We start from the raw sequence: 15596 nt of genomic DNA, 5'->3' as shown, positions 1-15596 counted from the left end.
CTTCTCCGCACCATCCGCGGCTCCCGAGAGAGAACGTCGCCCCCGGGGGCCGCCCTCCTCCGCCTCACGTCCCGGCGGCCCCGGCCGCACTTCCCGCACCCCAGGAACGCTGTCCCCAGGAAAGGAGTCGGGGCCAGGGCGCGGGAGGGGAGGCGGGCAGAGGTCCCCAAGGCTCGGGGTCCCCAGGGCCCGGGCTCCCCGCACGCGCCTCTGGCCCGCGCCCCCCAGTGCCCTAGGCCGCCTGCGCCCGCCGGGGTCGCGCTGGACCCGCCCCGTGACGCGTCTCCAATCGCCCGGAGCCGCGGCCAGGCCGGCGCGTGCCCGACGCCCCAGGGAGCGCGCATCGTGCACGCGCACAGCCACGTGACCCCCCGCCGGCCAACGAGCGCGCCGGGATTTGGGGGATAAAGCGCGGCCCCGCGCGCAGTTGCGGCGGGAGAGCGGCGGGGCCGTGAGCGTGACTCTCCCGCTCCGCGCTGCTTCCCCCGCGCCGCCCGCCCGCGCCGCCCGAGCAGCCATGTCCGAGGAGAAGCCCAAGGTAAGCGCGGCGCCCCCGTCTGCACTCGCGGCCATCGCGGGCGTCTTGGGCGCGTCCGCCGCCGCGCGCCGCTCCCCCTCGGCCCGAGAAAACCGTGTTGCCCTCGGGGACCCGCGTCCAGGCCGGCAGCGCCGCCCGCGCTCCCGTCCCTTCCCTTCCCTTCCTTCCCCTCCCCCGCTCCCGCCCGGCTCGCCGCTCCCCTCCCCCGCCCGGCGGCGCTCGGCGGCGCGCCCCGCCCCCAGCCGGCTCCGCCCCCAGCCAGACTCCGCCCCTTCTCCCCGCCCCCGCCTGGCCCCGCCCCTCGCTCCTCCCCTAGCCTGGCTCCGCCCCGCGCCCTTCCCCTTGTAGTGTCCCGCCCCGAAGTGGACCCGCCTAAGGCGCGCCCCGCCCCGAAGCGCTCTGTGCGTCCAGCTCCGCCCCCGCCGGGCCTGGCCACGCCCTTGCTCCACGCCCCTCCCCAGCCGGGAAGCGGCAGGTCTTGCACCTCATTGACCTCCGGCTGTGGGCCCCGTGCTGCTTCTGCCCAGCGCGGCGCCCTCCGATCCGCCCCGGCGGTGTCCCCGAGGCGTCTTTTCTTGAGTCATTGCCCGGTGGCGTCGCCCTCTCCCGCGGCATCGCCCTGGGAGGGTTGCATGTTGAGCGCTAGGGTCGGCTCTGGAATTAGCGTCTGGGGTTAGAGGGGCGTGCCCTGAGGGGCTTGGCCCCTGTGAACAGCACTGCCATCCTTCCAGGGCGCCCATCGCGCCCCTGGTATTCACCCATTTCTCCGCATCGTGCCCCCCCATCGTGTCCCCGTGTGTGTCCACCTCTCTCCTTCGCGACCCCCAATCGTGCCCCCAGTGTGTACCCACCCCTCTCCACCATGCTCCCAGTGTGCGCCCACCCCTTTCACCTCGTTCCCCAGTGTGCGCCCACCCCTCCCCATCGCATCCCCCCTCGTGTGCGCCCACCCCCTCCCCATCGCGCCTGCCTCCCATTGTGTACCCACCCTTCCCCATCGCGTTCCCCAGTGTGCGCCCACCCTTCCCAACCCCCACCCCCACCCCCGTCTGTGCCCACCCCCTATGCATGCCCACCCCTCCTTAGCTAGCCTTGGGTGTGTTTTAGTTTCCTCGATTGCCACGCTGGAGTTTGCAACCCTGTCTCAGTCCTGTGGTGTGCACCCTTGACTAAGGTGCACTGGCCTGTCTTTGGGAGGGTCTGTAGTCACATTGACGACGATTAAAAAAAGAGAACCTTCTGAAGTCCTTGGTGTGCACTGGCAACCTCTGTGTCATATTCCAGTGGAAGATGACTAGGGCTGAAGGCTCTGTAAGGAGGCTGTCTCTGATACTGGCCTGGTCTGGAGGTGACCACCCGCCCTTTACAAGTGAGAGTGGAGGCTCAGTGCTAGACACTAGTGGGAACTGGGATTGAACCTCCTGGAACCAGGTCGGGGTCTCTGTGGAAGTCTGCACTCTGCTTGCTGTTTAGTGAAATTCCAGGGAAACCTCTATCCAGATGTGTTTGGAGTGACGTTTGCTTTTTACATTTTGACTCCAGTGAACTCAAACTTCTTCCACCCCCGGGGTTGTTGGAATATTTAAATACTTGTTAAAACTAGGCCAGATATACGGGTAGATCACCTGAGGTCAGGAGTTTGAGACCAGCCTGGCCAACGTGATGAAACCCCGTCTCTACTAAAAATACAAAAATTTATCCAGGCGTATTGGCACGCTCCTGTAATCCCAGCTACTTGGGAGGCTGAGGCAGGAGAATCACTTGAACCAGGGCGGGAGAGGTTGCAGTGAGCCAAGATCGCACCACTGCACTCCAGCCTGGGTGACAGAGTGAGACTCCATCTCAAAAAAACAAAAAACAAAAAAACTAGGCCAAGGATAAATATCCTTTATGTTTTTGTAGGTAGCTTCCTCTTAATGAAGAGTACATGTAAAATACATATGATACTCATTTTCTCAGCAGTGTTTAAACTTAGCTCTGCCATGTGGTCAACTTTAGGGTCCAATTCCGTTGAAAACACTTGTTCGATTCCAGAATGACTGCGTGGCTGCCACCTCACTGGACCCACTTGTGGTGGGCCCCCTCTGTGCGTGTGGGCGCAGCTCTGCCCTGGGCCTCTGAGGAAGGGGAGGACGTGGACCCTGGGACCCAGTGGTGCTGGGAAGAAGAGCTTTTGGGTCAGGCGGAGAATGGTTCTGACTTCCCTTGATAGCTGAGGCAGAGGATTGACTGTAGCGAATTGGGTGGCGCGATCTCAGCTCACTGCAACCTCCACCTCCCGGGTTCAAGTGATATCCTGCCTCAGCCTCCCGAGTAGCTGGAACTACAGGCGGCTGCCAACACGCTCAGCTAACTTTTGTATTTTTAGTAGAGACGGGTTTTCACCATGTTGGCCAGGATGGTCTCCATCTCTTGACTTTGTGATCTTCCCGCCTCGGCCTCCCAAAGTGCTGGGATTACAGGTGTGAGCCACTGCTCCCGGCCCAGGGCTTCATTTTTTAACTCATGAGTTCACTTGTTTATTAGGAATTCACCAGGGGTCTGGGACAGACTGTCCATTCCTGGCGTCTGTCTGTTACGGGGCAGAGGTGCTGTGGCTGGCCCTGCCCTGCCCCAGCCTCTTCTAGGGCTGCAGCCATTGCCCGGTGTGGGCGGGTCTGGGTCCTGCATCTGTGCCTTTGGACACACCCATTTCTTCCTTCCCTCAAGAAGCCAGTGTGTCCTTATGCTTGGGGAAGTGAAGGGGGTTCATGCAGGGGTCCCCACTATCATCCTGCCCGGAGCGGTCTGCGTGCCCTCACTTCCTGGGCCAGTTTTCTCTGTGCTGGAGGCCACATTGGGGGTGTCGGGATGGGGAGTTGGGGGGTGTGCCAGCTCACCACTCAAGCTGCTGCGAAACCACCGGCCTCCCTGGAGTGGGCAGGGATGCCTGGTCCAAGACGAGTTAGGGGGTGAGTGCCACCCCAGAACATACATCTTCAGGCTTGTGGCTGGAGCCCCTCACTGCCAGGGCCCATCACAGGCCACTCTAGCTCCCTTGACAGAGAGTACCATACTTCCCTAGGGGTCTCCAGGGAACGTACAGTGCTCCCTCAGGGAGCATCTCAGCGTAGGGTGAGAAGGTACCAGGGTGCTCCAGACTTGACGTTCAGAGTGACCCGGAGGGCCATCCCTCATCGCTTCACTCAAACGGCTTCGTCCAGCAGTGCAGGCTGGCTGAGGGGTGCCCCACTTTCCTGCTCAGACAGCTGCCCTGAAGTTGGCTCCCAGTCTGTTGACACAGCTTCTTGCCTCAACTCAAAATGCATTTCCAGGCAACAAGACACCCTGATCGTGCCATTGCTGAGTAGCTTCAAGCATGGCATGAATGAAAAAATAAAATACTACCACCTACTGCTTCAGATGGGACACTTTGTAACCAGAAGGTACTCGGAGGTGGCTCCCTTCACATTTGCCGGCGACAGGGCAGTGAGACAGGGCCTGGCTGCCGCTGTGGGAAGCGGCTCCTCAGTGGATTCCTGAGGTCACCACTTTAATGTCCCACAGGGTTCCTCCGAGTCGCAAATGTTCTGTTTTTGGTTTCTTTTATGAGTGCCGTAGAGCTGTAGTGACTTGTGGATATGTGTTTTTACTGCTTTCATAAGAATAATTTTTTAAAAAAAGAGATGGGGTCTTGCTGTGTTGCCCAGGCTGGTCTCAAACTCCTGGGCCCAAGCCATCCTCCCACCTCAGCCTCCCAGAGTGCTGGGATGATAGTTGTGAGCCACTGTGCCCAGCCCGCAAGAATAACTTTAAAATAAAGATGGATTTTCTCTCATTTTTCCCTAGATTTATTAAACAGGTTTTCTTTGAATTAACCATGTTAGAGGACTGTAGATTTGCATTGTTTTACCCAGAGATGCTTAACAAGTGGAAGTTAAAAATAAATTCCGTGTAAAAATAAAACAATCACATGAGTGATTCTGACTTGCTGGAGAATTTTAAGAACTAGGTTGGCTTTAATGACTTTAAAGAGCCAATGGTTACCTAAAGACTTGCCCTGTAAAGCCGTGGTTATTTTGAGACCCGGTTTTGAGGCCAGTCTCTGGTGTCCCCTACAGGAGGGCGTGAAGACAGAGAACGACCACATCAACCTGAAGGTGGCCGGGCAGGACGGCTCCGTGGTGCAGTTCAAGATCAAGAGGCACACGCCGCTGAGCAAGCTGATGAAGGCCTACTGCGAGAGGCAGGTGCGCGCCTCGGCCCCCAACACGGCCTCCCACGTGTGCGCAGGTCCCGTGGGTTCCAGGCATCCCGGGAACATGAGCGTCGGGGCTGGACCCAGATGCAGCTGCTCGAGGCGCCCTCTTCACGGACGGGCGGGTGGGCGGGTGCTTGTGTTGTAAACTTGGCCCAGGCTGGGCTTGCTGACTGTGTCCCCGTGGCCTTTTATGTGGCGGGGGACCTGGAGGCTCAGACGAGCATGGTGGGGTTTTCTTCCTGACAAGGCGGCTTCCTGGGTGCTGCGTTCTTCATGGGGCACTGACATCTGTGAAGTCTGTGACGCTGAAGGCTGTTGGGAGCCCCGCCCGGGGATGGCCTTTCTGGAGCTGCAGGTGGCGTGTGCCCCATGGCGCTGTCACCCTGTCCTCACGTATGAGCTGGAGTGGCCCTGGAGAGACAGCGCCCTCATCTGCAGTGTGGTTTTCCCTTTTGTTAGGAAAGGAAAGAAAGTGTGTGATTCTTTCTCCTCCTCCTCCAGCTTCAGGATAATGAGCTGCCTCGCTGGCAGTGCCCTGCTGGGCAGACGCCTTCTGGTGGCTGTGTGATTGTGGACTTGGTGTGTGTGTGCGCGTGTCAGTCGTTCTTGGTGTAATGCTCAGAGGACTCGCCCTGGGCCGGGGGTCCCTCTCCAGGCCACTCCCATGGGCTTTGCCCGCTGGCTGCTGCCTGGAGTGTTGGGGGTCCGGCCCTGCAGCCAGGTGCCTTTCCCCAGGGAGCCCTGCTTCCCTGAGTGGGACCTGGAGGCTGCTTTTCTTTAGCTGTTTTGAAAATACAGCAACTCGTCGCCCTTTTATTTTCCTCTCTTGCCTATGGATTTTCGGTTAGATTTTCTCCTCTTTACCTCGCGCTTCTGATGCCCTGCTTGTCGGGGCAGTCACTGGCCACCGCCTTGCACGCTGTTGGCAAGCAGGCTCCAACTTCTGTTTGCTGAAGGCAGATCTTATTTTCACCTGCAAAAGGTGAGACTGAGCGTCCGGACATGCAGGCCCCGGTCTTCCCAACAGAGCGAGCGCCCCGGCCTCTGCCCGGTGCTGGACCCTGGCCCTTGTTGGAGTTTGTGCCGCTTGGGCTGGTGGTCACTCTGTGTGTGACTTCCCGGGTGCCCGCATTGTCTGCTGTGCTGCGGGATGGCAGGCGTGTGGGGCCGTGTACATGTCTCGGGGGCTCTGCTCTTTCCACTGCTCTGCAGGGCTCCCTGCCTGCCCCACCTGCACTGCTGCTTGTGAGGCTGGCTGCACAGTCGTGGTCCCAGGGCCTCCTGTTCAAATCCTTCTAGAATTTCCTGGATTTGTCCTCCTCCCGTTTGTGGTGGAGCACATCCTCCAGGGTCTTGTCAGAAAGGGCACAGAAGGGCAGCGTCTTTGAGACCCTGCATGGCCGAAAGCGACTTTTGCTTTTGTAAACCTTCACACTTCAGTATGTGGCTGCATACAGTATTCCTGGTTAAAACTTTTTTTTTCTTTTTTAGAGGTCAGCCGTGAGTATAGCTTCCAATGTTAAAAATGAATACAGGCGTGGTGACTCATGCCTGTAATCTCAGCACTTTGAGAGGCTGAGGTGGGAGGATCACTTGAGGTCAGGAGTTCAAGACCAGCCTGGGCAACATAGGGAGACGCTGTCTCTACCAAACATTTAAAAAATTAGCCAGGTGTCATGGTGCAAGCCTATAGTTCCAGCTACTCAGGAGGCTGAGGTGGGAGGATTCCTTGAGCCCAGGAGGTGGAGGCTGCAGGGAGCTGTGGTCACACCACTGCACTCCAGCCTGGGGGGCAGAGCAAGACCCTATCTGGAAAAAAAAAAAAAGGGTGAGAATTTGAGTGGATTCTGATTTTCTGTGCTTGTTTGTGACTTGTTTTTCTCCAGAAGTATCTGGACCATATGCTGGCATTCCAGCGTTTCCTTATCATGGCCTCAGAGCTGGGCGACTCTCTCACTTATGCTGCTGGGTGCTTTATGGCTCTAGACATTGATTTTTATTCAGGAAGTATGCCTTATGTTACTCCTTTGATACTGTGTGTGCTTCTCCAGACTCTGTTGCCTCTTTCTGGAGTTCCTGTTCCTCCTGCTGCTAGTTGTCCCAGCTGTTGTGAATGGGATAAGTTGTCTCCCGTCTTGCTTTGGGCTTCATTTTGCTGTTGGCCTCCTTTCTGGGAGGTCATTTCAGCTTTGTCTTTCCACTCTTTATGGACATTCTCATCTCTGTCATGATTTTTAATTTCCAAAAGTTCCTTTTTCCTTCTGTTGAGTGTTCTTTTTTTCTCAGTACCAATACAGGGTCTCTCTCTATTCCCCAGGCTGGAGCACAGTGGTGAGATCATGGCTCACTGCAGCCTTGAACCCTGGGGCTTAAGTGATCCTCCTGCCTCAGCCTCCTGAGTAGCTGGGACTACAGGTGCACACCACCATGCCTGGCTCATTTTTTTATTTTGTAGAGATAGGGGTCTCCCTATGTGGTCCAGGCGGGTCTTAAACTCCTGGGCTCAAGTGATCCTCCTGCCTCTGTCTCCCAAAGTGCTGGGATTACATGTGTGAGCCACCGCCCCCATCCTCAGTAGCAGTTTATTGTTTTCTGAAGGTAGTATTATGTTTTACTTCGCATAGAGGTTGAATCGTGTGTGTAGCTGTGTGTGGTGTATGTATGTGTGTGGGGTGTGTGCGTGTGCAGGCCTGTGCTGGGAGCATTCTCCTGCCTCCTCCCTCTCCATTATTCTCTGTGCTCCTCTCCTCCTCTCTGGGCTGCTGCACAGTGGAGCCTTTCCCTGACTGCTCTCACGAAGGCCGACTTCTCCTGTGCAAGCATGGAGCACTGAGAAGCTGCTGAGAAGCCGTGTACCTTGATGGCTGTGCTCCCAGGGCTGTGCATCCACGTGGGGTGACCTGTCTGGATTGGGGGTTCTTCAGGTGCCCAGATGCTGCAGTTTGACAGATGCTCCAGGCTCTGGCCAGCCTCCTGGGGGCACATCCAGAGAGAGAGGGGGCTCGGTGCACAGGGTTGAGGACATGGGCTTCCATGGGCCGGCTTCCGCCCTGCGACTAGACCTCTGCACCCACCTCTTCAGAAAGCAGACCTCCTGTGCGCTGCGGTGGGAGGCACAGGGTTGTAGGGTCCTGCCTGAGGGCTCTGCATGCCAACTTCCAGGCAGCTTTTCAGAGTCAGCTGCCTGCCACAGCTCTGCCTCCCAGGCTGGGGCCTGCCCAGTCCCTCCGCCCCAGGATTCTAGTGCAGTGTCCATCAGACCAGCAGTGTCCACGCCCCAGCAGCCTCTGGCCCAGCCCAGCGGGACATCTCTGCCCATCCCCGCACCCATATTCTTTGTCCTTGCTGTTCGTGCCTTTTCCATTTCCGTCATTTCAGTGGGGCTTCAAGGGAGAGCAGATGCACGTTTTAACCCTGTGGGTCCTGCTTCAGTTAAATGAGAATGCTTGTTGAGGAAATGTTTCTGCCCCTGGCCATGTTTCTCCATTCCCTCAGGACACCAGAAAGGCTGCGTGCCCTCTTTCCTGCTGCCCTCCTCCCTGCTGCCCTCCTCAAGGCCAAAGTCATGGTGGTGACTGCTCCCCGGCTTTCCGCAGCCTCTTGTCTTGTACCTCATTGTCACACATCCAGTTCCTTGCTGAGAACTTTATAAAAGAGGGAGGTGGTGGTGCCAGCAGTGTAGAAGCTCTACTTGGCTTCTGGGAGGAAATGGGAGGGATGAGGCGGGGCAGGTCAGGGCACCAGGAGAGAGAGGGTTCAGTGTTTGAACTGACCATTCTGCGAGGCCACTGCACTGAGAAGCTTTGATTGACAAGCTGGCTGCTGGAAGGTTAGTATTCACCCGGCAGCTCATGTCCCCTCCCCTGGCACACTGTCAGTGCTAGTCCAGTTTTTCCTGCTGAGGGACAGCTATCTGAGCTAGCATCACCGTAACATGTTACCCTCCCTCTCCTGGGTTTCACATGTAAAGCAAGGGTGGATTTTAGAGGCAGATGAGTCCGGGTGTTAGTCTAGGACATCTCTTGTTTTCTGCTTTCCTTCTGCCATGGACAACTTACCTATCTGCTTTGAAACTGAACTGACCCTGATTTTGCTTTAAGAATTTCCCAGTATCCAATGGTGTAATAAAACCTGGGTTGAAAATGACCCGTTTTAGCCCATCAGAGAGAAGATGGTAGAACAGTGGGTTCTGAAAGCACTGGTGTCAGGCACCGCGTGAAAGAGATTGGAGGCCCACTGGCGAGTTTTTAAACTGGATCCTACATCTGCGTATCAGAATGCTGATATTGGATTAAAATGTTTGGTTTTTGAATTAAGCTGTATCTGGAAATATTTAATGGTGACCGCTTTTCCTTTTCAGGGCTTGTCAATGAGACAGATCAGATTCAGGTTTGACGGGCAGCCAATTAATGAAACCGACACTCCAGCACAGGTACGGAGCTGGCTTCGTGTGGGTTCCAGGGTGACTTGAGATTTGTGTGGGGTAACTGCCATTTGGGATGTGCTTAATTTGAGAATCACAGATGGGAGCTCATACAGAATGCCTTCTGCTTTTTCCTTAATGATTTTGATTATTAGATTATTTACTTTTCAAATTTAAAATATAATTTTCAAATGAGAAAACTGCTTTGCAGACATCATTCTTGCTGTCTGGAGATGGGGCCGAGTGCCGGGCCCATCCTCATGGTGGGGGAAGCGGGGCGAAGGAGCGCTCAGTGGCGCGTCCCACTCATTGTCTGGACACCTGTGGTTGTAGCCCACGTGCAGCTCAGTGGCTGGCTTGATTCTTGTGCCCTTTAAGCGTCTTGTGCAAGTGACATGAGTGGACAGAATGTGCCATCACACCTGATTATCAGTCAGCACAGGTCGTTTCTCTCAGGCACGTACCTGTCACGTGGTGAAATGAATGAGATTTCATATATCACGTCGCAGTGCATCATACTGTCGTGGAAAGAGCTTTGGACTCGGAAACAGACATTTTTTAAAACTTGGTTCAAGCTGCAGCTCTTGCCTTTTGTCAGCTGATGTCCCTGTGACCAAGAATCACTTCATCTTGTGGAGTCTCAGTTTTGTCTGTCTGTAAATGGAGCTAATACATGCTTTTTCTCCCTTTTGAGCTTGTGAGAATCCACTGGAATGTTTTATGTGGAAATATTTTTGTAAAACATTTAATACTTTAAATATTTAATATTTAGTATTTAATAAATATTGAAAACATCTTTGTAATAAATATCAATTTCTAGCTACTTTAGGAAATCTGCACAGCGCTGAGACAGTGGCAGCTCTGGGAGGGCTCACCAGGGAGAGGCTGTGAGATCAGCTGAGCAGGGAGGGCCTCATGGAGTCTCCAGGGCTTGACTGGGAGTCGGGGGGCAGGCTGTGGACAGGTGGACCGAGGGGCAGAGGGAGTCCTGCTGAGGGCTCTCCCTCCAGCCCACCGTCTGCGGCAGGGCGAGGGTGGCGTGCAGCCCTGATGGGACTCCTTTCCGTCTGGGAGTATGAATGCTTCCAGTCCTATTGTGTCTCTGTAGCAACTGGCAGAAGCTTCCGCTTGCTCAGAGAATGGAAGATCAAGGTGGGTGTTTTGCGCCCACTGTGTCAGGAGGAGGGAAGTGAGCCCGCATGTTTCACTGCCTTGCCTGGGCTTTGAAGGGGGAGGTGCAGGGAGAAGCGCCTGTAGACCCCCACTTGATGGGCCCTTCTGTGAGCTGGGGACTTGGCTTTCATGGCGTGTTTCCCTGCACATGGCTCCTGCAGTCCTAGGACTCAGTCCTGCTCATCAGATGTTCTTAACTAGAATCGGATTTTGTGTAATTTTCAGTAAGAATTTTAGATATTTCAGTTGATTTTTTAGACTCAGTTTTTCTTCTTCTTTTTTTTTTTTTTGAGATGGAGTCTCACTCTGTCACCCAGGCTGGAGTGTAGTGGTGCCATCTCAGCTCACTGCAACCTCCACCTCCCAGGTTCAGGTGATTCTCTTGCCTCAGGCTCTGGAGTAGCTGGGATTACAGGCGTGCACCACCATGCCTGGCTAATTTTTTTTGTGTGTGTATTTTTAGTAGAGACAGGGTTTCACCATATTAGTCAGGCTGATCTCGAACTCCTGACCTCATGATCCACCTGCCTCAGACTCCCAAAGTGCTGGGATTACAGGTGTGAGCCATTGTGCCCAGCCTAGACACATTTTTTCTATCAGCTAACATTTTAGCTTTGAATATGCTTTTGTGAGTTTTGTTAGGAGAAGCTTGGTGAACTGTAGGCCTGTGGTGAGCATGTAGTGATGCCTCTTACACGTGTGCTGAGCTGCAGTCCAGACGGACGAGAGCCAGGGTGTGATCAGGTGATGTCACTAGTGTCAGGAAACACTCGTACCAGTGAGGCTCTCATCCTCTGAGGAAAACTAACAGGCTCCCCTCTCTTTTGCTGTGCCTGTTGTGACAACCGTGACAGCTGGAGATGGAGGACGAGGACACCATCGATGTGTTCCAGCAGCAGACAGGAGGTGTGCCAGACAGCGGCCTGGCGGGGCATGGTTTCTAGAGGGCCGTCCCCAGCCTGGGCCGTCCGTCCTTGCATTGCTGTTGAATGGTGACCATGCCGACCACAAAGTCGTCTGTGGAAACTCGAGGACGTTCACCACAATGATTTTCCTCTCCTTGATGTACTTCAAGTGCAACTCCAAATTCTATCTGCAGGGATGAATCTGTAACTTAAATTAGGCCAATCAGAATTGTTACCTTTGTTCAGGTAAAATGAGTTGCAAGGTCTTTTGGGGTTTTGTTTTCATTTTTGTTTTCCCCTCCTGTAACATTTTCTTAACCCCAAAATTGTAGCCTGAATGTTCGCTTTTAGTCTGGCCAGGGATCCGACTCCCGAGTTGGTCGCCTCTCCTCGGCTCACTCCAGTCACATAGAGAATTGGTGTTTCCCGCAGTGGGGGTGCGGCTGTCGGACAGGCGTTGGGGGAAAGGTGGGGAGGGGGGACAGACTGTCATTTGTGGTTATAGGCACAGGTGATTAAAATGCTAAATATTGCAAATTTAAGCTTTGTGAGTATATGGTAAAGTTTAAGGGAGAATACTGGAATGTTTTTTCAGAGTAAAAAATAAGCGAGTCCTTTGGTAATTTGGCCCCATAGGCTCTCTAGCCCTTGAGCATGTGACCTTGGGGTCTGAGACCCAGGACCCACCCTCCTGCCACCCTCCCACCCCACTCCCTGCTCAGTACCTGGCACTGGCACACAGGCAAGGATTGGCACAACCAAAATTGGCTTTTTCTTCTTCTTAATACTGAAGAAATTCCCACATTTCTTATTTGGTATTGGTGTTGTGGCCTCAGATTTCTTCTAGTATTTGCTTCTGATGAATAATTATGGTCTATACATAAAAAAGTAAGATTAAGTATTGCTGAATTTGCAGTTACGTTTTTGTGTAAAAGAGCTACTTCCAAGTGTGGTTACAAATGAACCCACGGAATGATGACTTCGTGTTCTCGTGGGTTTGTGCTGTGCTGCTTTACAAATATGTATTGAATTTATGCATTAGTCTGGTGATTTCAGTTCTGTGAAATATTTTGGGATCTATAGCAATTAAACATTTTCATAGTTCTGCCTCTCGTCCTTCCCTGAGGATCCATTGCTGCTTGGTGGCCATTCTCTGCCTTTTTATAGTCACCTGAACAACCCATCATCTCTTGCTTGCTTGAAATCTTGCTAAAAATGTTCTCATTTCCTGTTTGCTGTATGGGCTTGGGTGGGATGTTTGTTGGCTCTGTTGTGTTTATTCACCGATTTGTACATTATTTGTTGTCCTTTACTACTGTAAACAGTAAATATAGTTTGGTATTCTGTCTCTTGGCTTCTACTACACACTGCATTTGAAGGGTGGGTCGTACTGGTACAATTCAGTGTTTGAATTGATCATTCCACGTGGCCACTGCACTGAGAAGCTTTGATTGAAAAGCTAGCCGCTGGAAGGTTAGTATTCACCCGGCAGCTCACGTCCCGTCCCTGGCATGCCACCAATGCTAGTCCAGTTTTTCCTGCCGAGGGATGTATCCTGTCCTCAGAGACCGCCTGGCTGACAGCTGTCTGAGCTAGTATTACTGTGACATGTTACCCTTCCTCTCCTGGGTTTCAGATGTAAAGAAAGGGTGGATTTTAGAGGCAGATGAGTTCGGGTTTTAGTCTAGGACATCTCTTGTTTTCTGCTTTCCTTCTGCCATGGACAGCTTACCTATCTGCTTTGAAAGTGAGCGGATGTTGATTTGGCATTAAGAATTTTCCAGTATCCAATGGTGTAACAAAACCCGGTTGAAAATGACCTGTTATAGCCCATCAGTTGAGTGAACCCAAGGTGAAGATGAAGGGCAGCTGTGGAGATGGACCCCACGATTCACGTGCACTAGGAAGAGTGCACGAATTAGGCACCATACACAGACGGGGACATCTGCCAGATGCCCTAGGTCGCCTGGGTCAAAGGGAATGCCAGAATCCATGAGGAAAGTGCTGTGTCCCAGGCTCCATAGGTTAGATGAGAATAATGGCCAGGAGCATATGTGGAAGCTTCAGGACAGCGAGGCTTGAACTTCCACCCACAGCCTCACAACAGAGGAACCAGCAGGATGTCCTTTTTAAAAAGGATTTTTAGAGATGGGGGTCTCACTGTATTGCTGTATTAGTGCATTCTCACATTGCTATAAAGAACTACCTGAGACTAGGTAATTGATAAAGAGGTTTGATTTATAGTTCTGTAGGCTGTATAGGAACCATGGCTAGGGGGACCTCAGGAAACTTACAGTCATGGCAGAAGATGAAGGGGAAGGAGGCACGTCGTATGTGGCTGGAGCAGGAGGAAGAGAGCAGAGGGAGACGCCATACACTTTTAAACAAGCAGATCCCTTGAGAACTCACAACATCAAGTGGAAAATCTGCCCCCATGATCCAATCACCTCCTACCAGGCCCCTCCTCTAACCTAGGGATTACAATTCAATCGTAAGATTTGGGCAGGGATACAAATCCAGACCATAAATCAGTTGCCCCAGCTGATTGATTCTGAGGTGGCCTCAAGTGATCCTCCTGCCTCAACCTCCCAAGTAGTTTGGATTACAGGTGTGAGCCACTGCACCCAGCAAAGGTATGTTCTTGAGATTGTCTTTTTTCTGAGATTTATGCAAATTGTGCATTTGGAGTAATAGATCTGTTGGGATTACTATTTTCAAGAACATTAATTATGTGAACTTGACTCCCAGAATCCTTGGGTTAAATTGATGCTCCTGGAGGAGAGAGGCCCTATTTATCCTGGTTATCTATGCCTGGGGTCCCAACTGGATCCTCTCCAATTTTTGCACCCAAAGGTTCACATCCCAAGAACCCCCACTCCCAGGAAACTTGTCACGTTAGCCATGCTGCAGGAGTGCCCAGCTGGAAACTCGTGGTGTAAACAGGAAAGCCCCACCCTATAAGTGGTTAAGCTGTGAGGTCCTTTTGCTGTTTCAGAACTTTAGTTGCTAAAGCTATAAGGCATTAATTTTATTCTGTCCAGTTGGCCTCCCCAGGGTGTGCTGCCATGCAATAGTACACACTGCTCGAAGCCCCTGGGACTCCAGCACTGACTGATCCAAGTGATAGTTGGCACGAGTTAGCCAATTAAAATACAAGATGCCCAACTAAACTTGAATTTCACATAAAGAACTCAACGATGACCATGAGGAGAAATGTTGCAGAGAGCCTGGTTCTCTGAGGGTAAGGCTGTTGTACCAGCCCCGTTGAGGGGAGAAGCTGCCATCTTGTTTCAGCAACTCCTATTTTGGACTTTTGTCACTTGAAGCTGAAGCTAATCCTGATAGAAGCTGTAAACTGCATTTCTAAAAAACAATAATTGGAGAACATACTGTGTTCTACAATAAGATCATGTCTGGAGAAGACTGATGGAATCATGAGAACATTGAGCACATGACGCTACAGCGAGCATCACGGCATGGACAGTCATGCTTTATTACCCACATTTCCCGTAACTGGAAGAGAGCTGCCTGCCTTCGGTAGCACTGGACAGACTGCTTTGGGGGGCGGGGTGCTGTCTGATTAGAGAGAGAGCAGCTCTGGAATGGGGGAGGAAGCACCTCCATTGTGACTTTTTGCACATTGTAGTTGCACAGATTACTCACTCTGAAACAGTCTCAGAGGACCGGGTTATTTTTATAAAGCACTGTGGTCATTTAAAATGATAGAGGTCGACTGAAATTTTGAATTTTAGGGAATTTTCCTACAACATGCATACTGTGAAGTTTGTTTGTATTGTTAAATTTCATTTGATTTGACAAATCTGTGTTAAGAATATATGGTGTCCAGGTACAGAGGCTGCGCCAGGAACAAGACAGAAGTAGGCAGAGACCCTTGGCTCTCATGGAACACGCTTTTGGTTAGAGGCGACAGATAAGGGTGATACATATATTGTATGCTAATAAGTTCTATAGTATAAAAAGGTATGGGGCGAAGGCCAGGTGGTGATGGCCTAGGCCACACTCAAGAGGCACCATTTGAGCTCATACTGAAAAAGGCAGGGTGCGAGAGGCGGGGACTAGAGCCGCCAGAATAAAGTGCTTCCGGGGAGGGAAGAGCCCGGGACTCTGAACCAGGCCAGGGCGGCTGGAGTGGAGTGAGGAGGGAGGGAGGGAGGGTCTGGGAGGGCGGCGGGGGTGGGCAGAGGCAGAGCAAAGCACTGGACTTCAGCTTTGCTGAGTGAAATGGGCGGAGCAGGGTGTGAATGTGACCAGATTTCCTTTAAAGGGATCATCTGCAATGCTGGAAAAGAGGGGAAG

The 15596-nt window shown here is 52.8% G+C and overlaps 1 protein-coding gene across 1 annotated transcript; it reads left to right on the top strand.

The window, feature by feature from the left end:
- The first annotated feature begins 462 nt into the window (after positions 1 to 462).
- On the top strand, positions 463 to 12627 carry SUMO3 (small ubiquitin like modifier 3). Its single transcript, XM_021669479.2, has 4 exons — positions 463 to 538; positions 4639 to 4767; positions 9139 to 9210; positions 11229 to 12627. Exons 1-4 carry the CDS (start codon positions 518 to 520, stop codon positions 11316 to 11318), a joined length of 312 nt encoding a protein of 103 aa, XP_021525154.1. The 5' UTR covers positions 463 to 517; the 3' UTR covers positions 11319 to 12627.
- Positions 12628 to 15596: the final 2969 nt, after the last annotated feature.

Source organism: Aotus nancymaae, unplaced genomic scaffold (genome assembly GCF_030222135.1).
Source record: "Aotus nancymaae isolate 86718 unplaced genomic scaffold, 86718_ANA_hifiasm-v0.15.2.pri h1tg000022l_1, whole genome shotgun sequence".
Classification (NCBI taxonomy): Eukaryota; Metazoa; Chordata; class Mammalia; order Primates; family Aotidae; genus Aotus; species Aotus nancymaae.
This window is presented reverse-complemented; position numbering and strand designations above follow the sequence as displayed.

Bases quoted from the DNA above. Each gene is read 5' to 3' on its own strand.
- SUMO3 (XM_021669479.2), top strand. From the start codon at position 518: ATGTCCGAGGAGAAGCCCAAG. The intron at 539-4,638 runs GTAAGCGCGGCG...TGTCCCCTACAG, and splicing joins TGTCCGAGGAGAAGCCCAAG to GAGGGCGTGAAGACAGAGAA. The intron at 4,768-9,138 runs GTGCGCGCCTCG...TTTCCTTTTCAG, and splicing joins AGGCCTACTGCGAGAGGCAG to GGCTTGTCAATGAGACAGAT.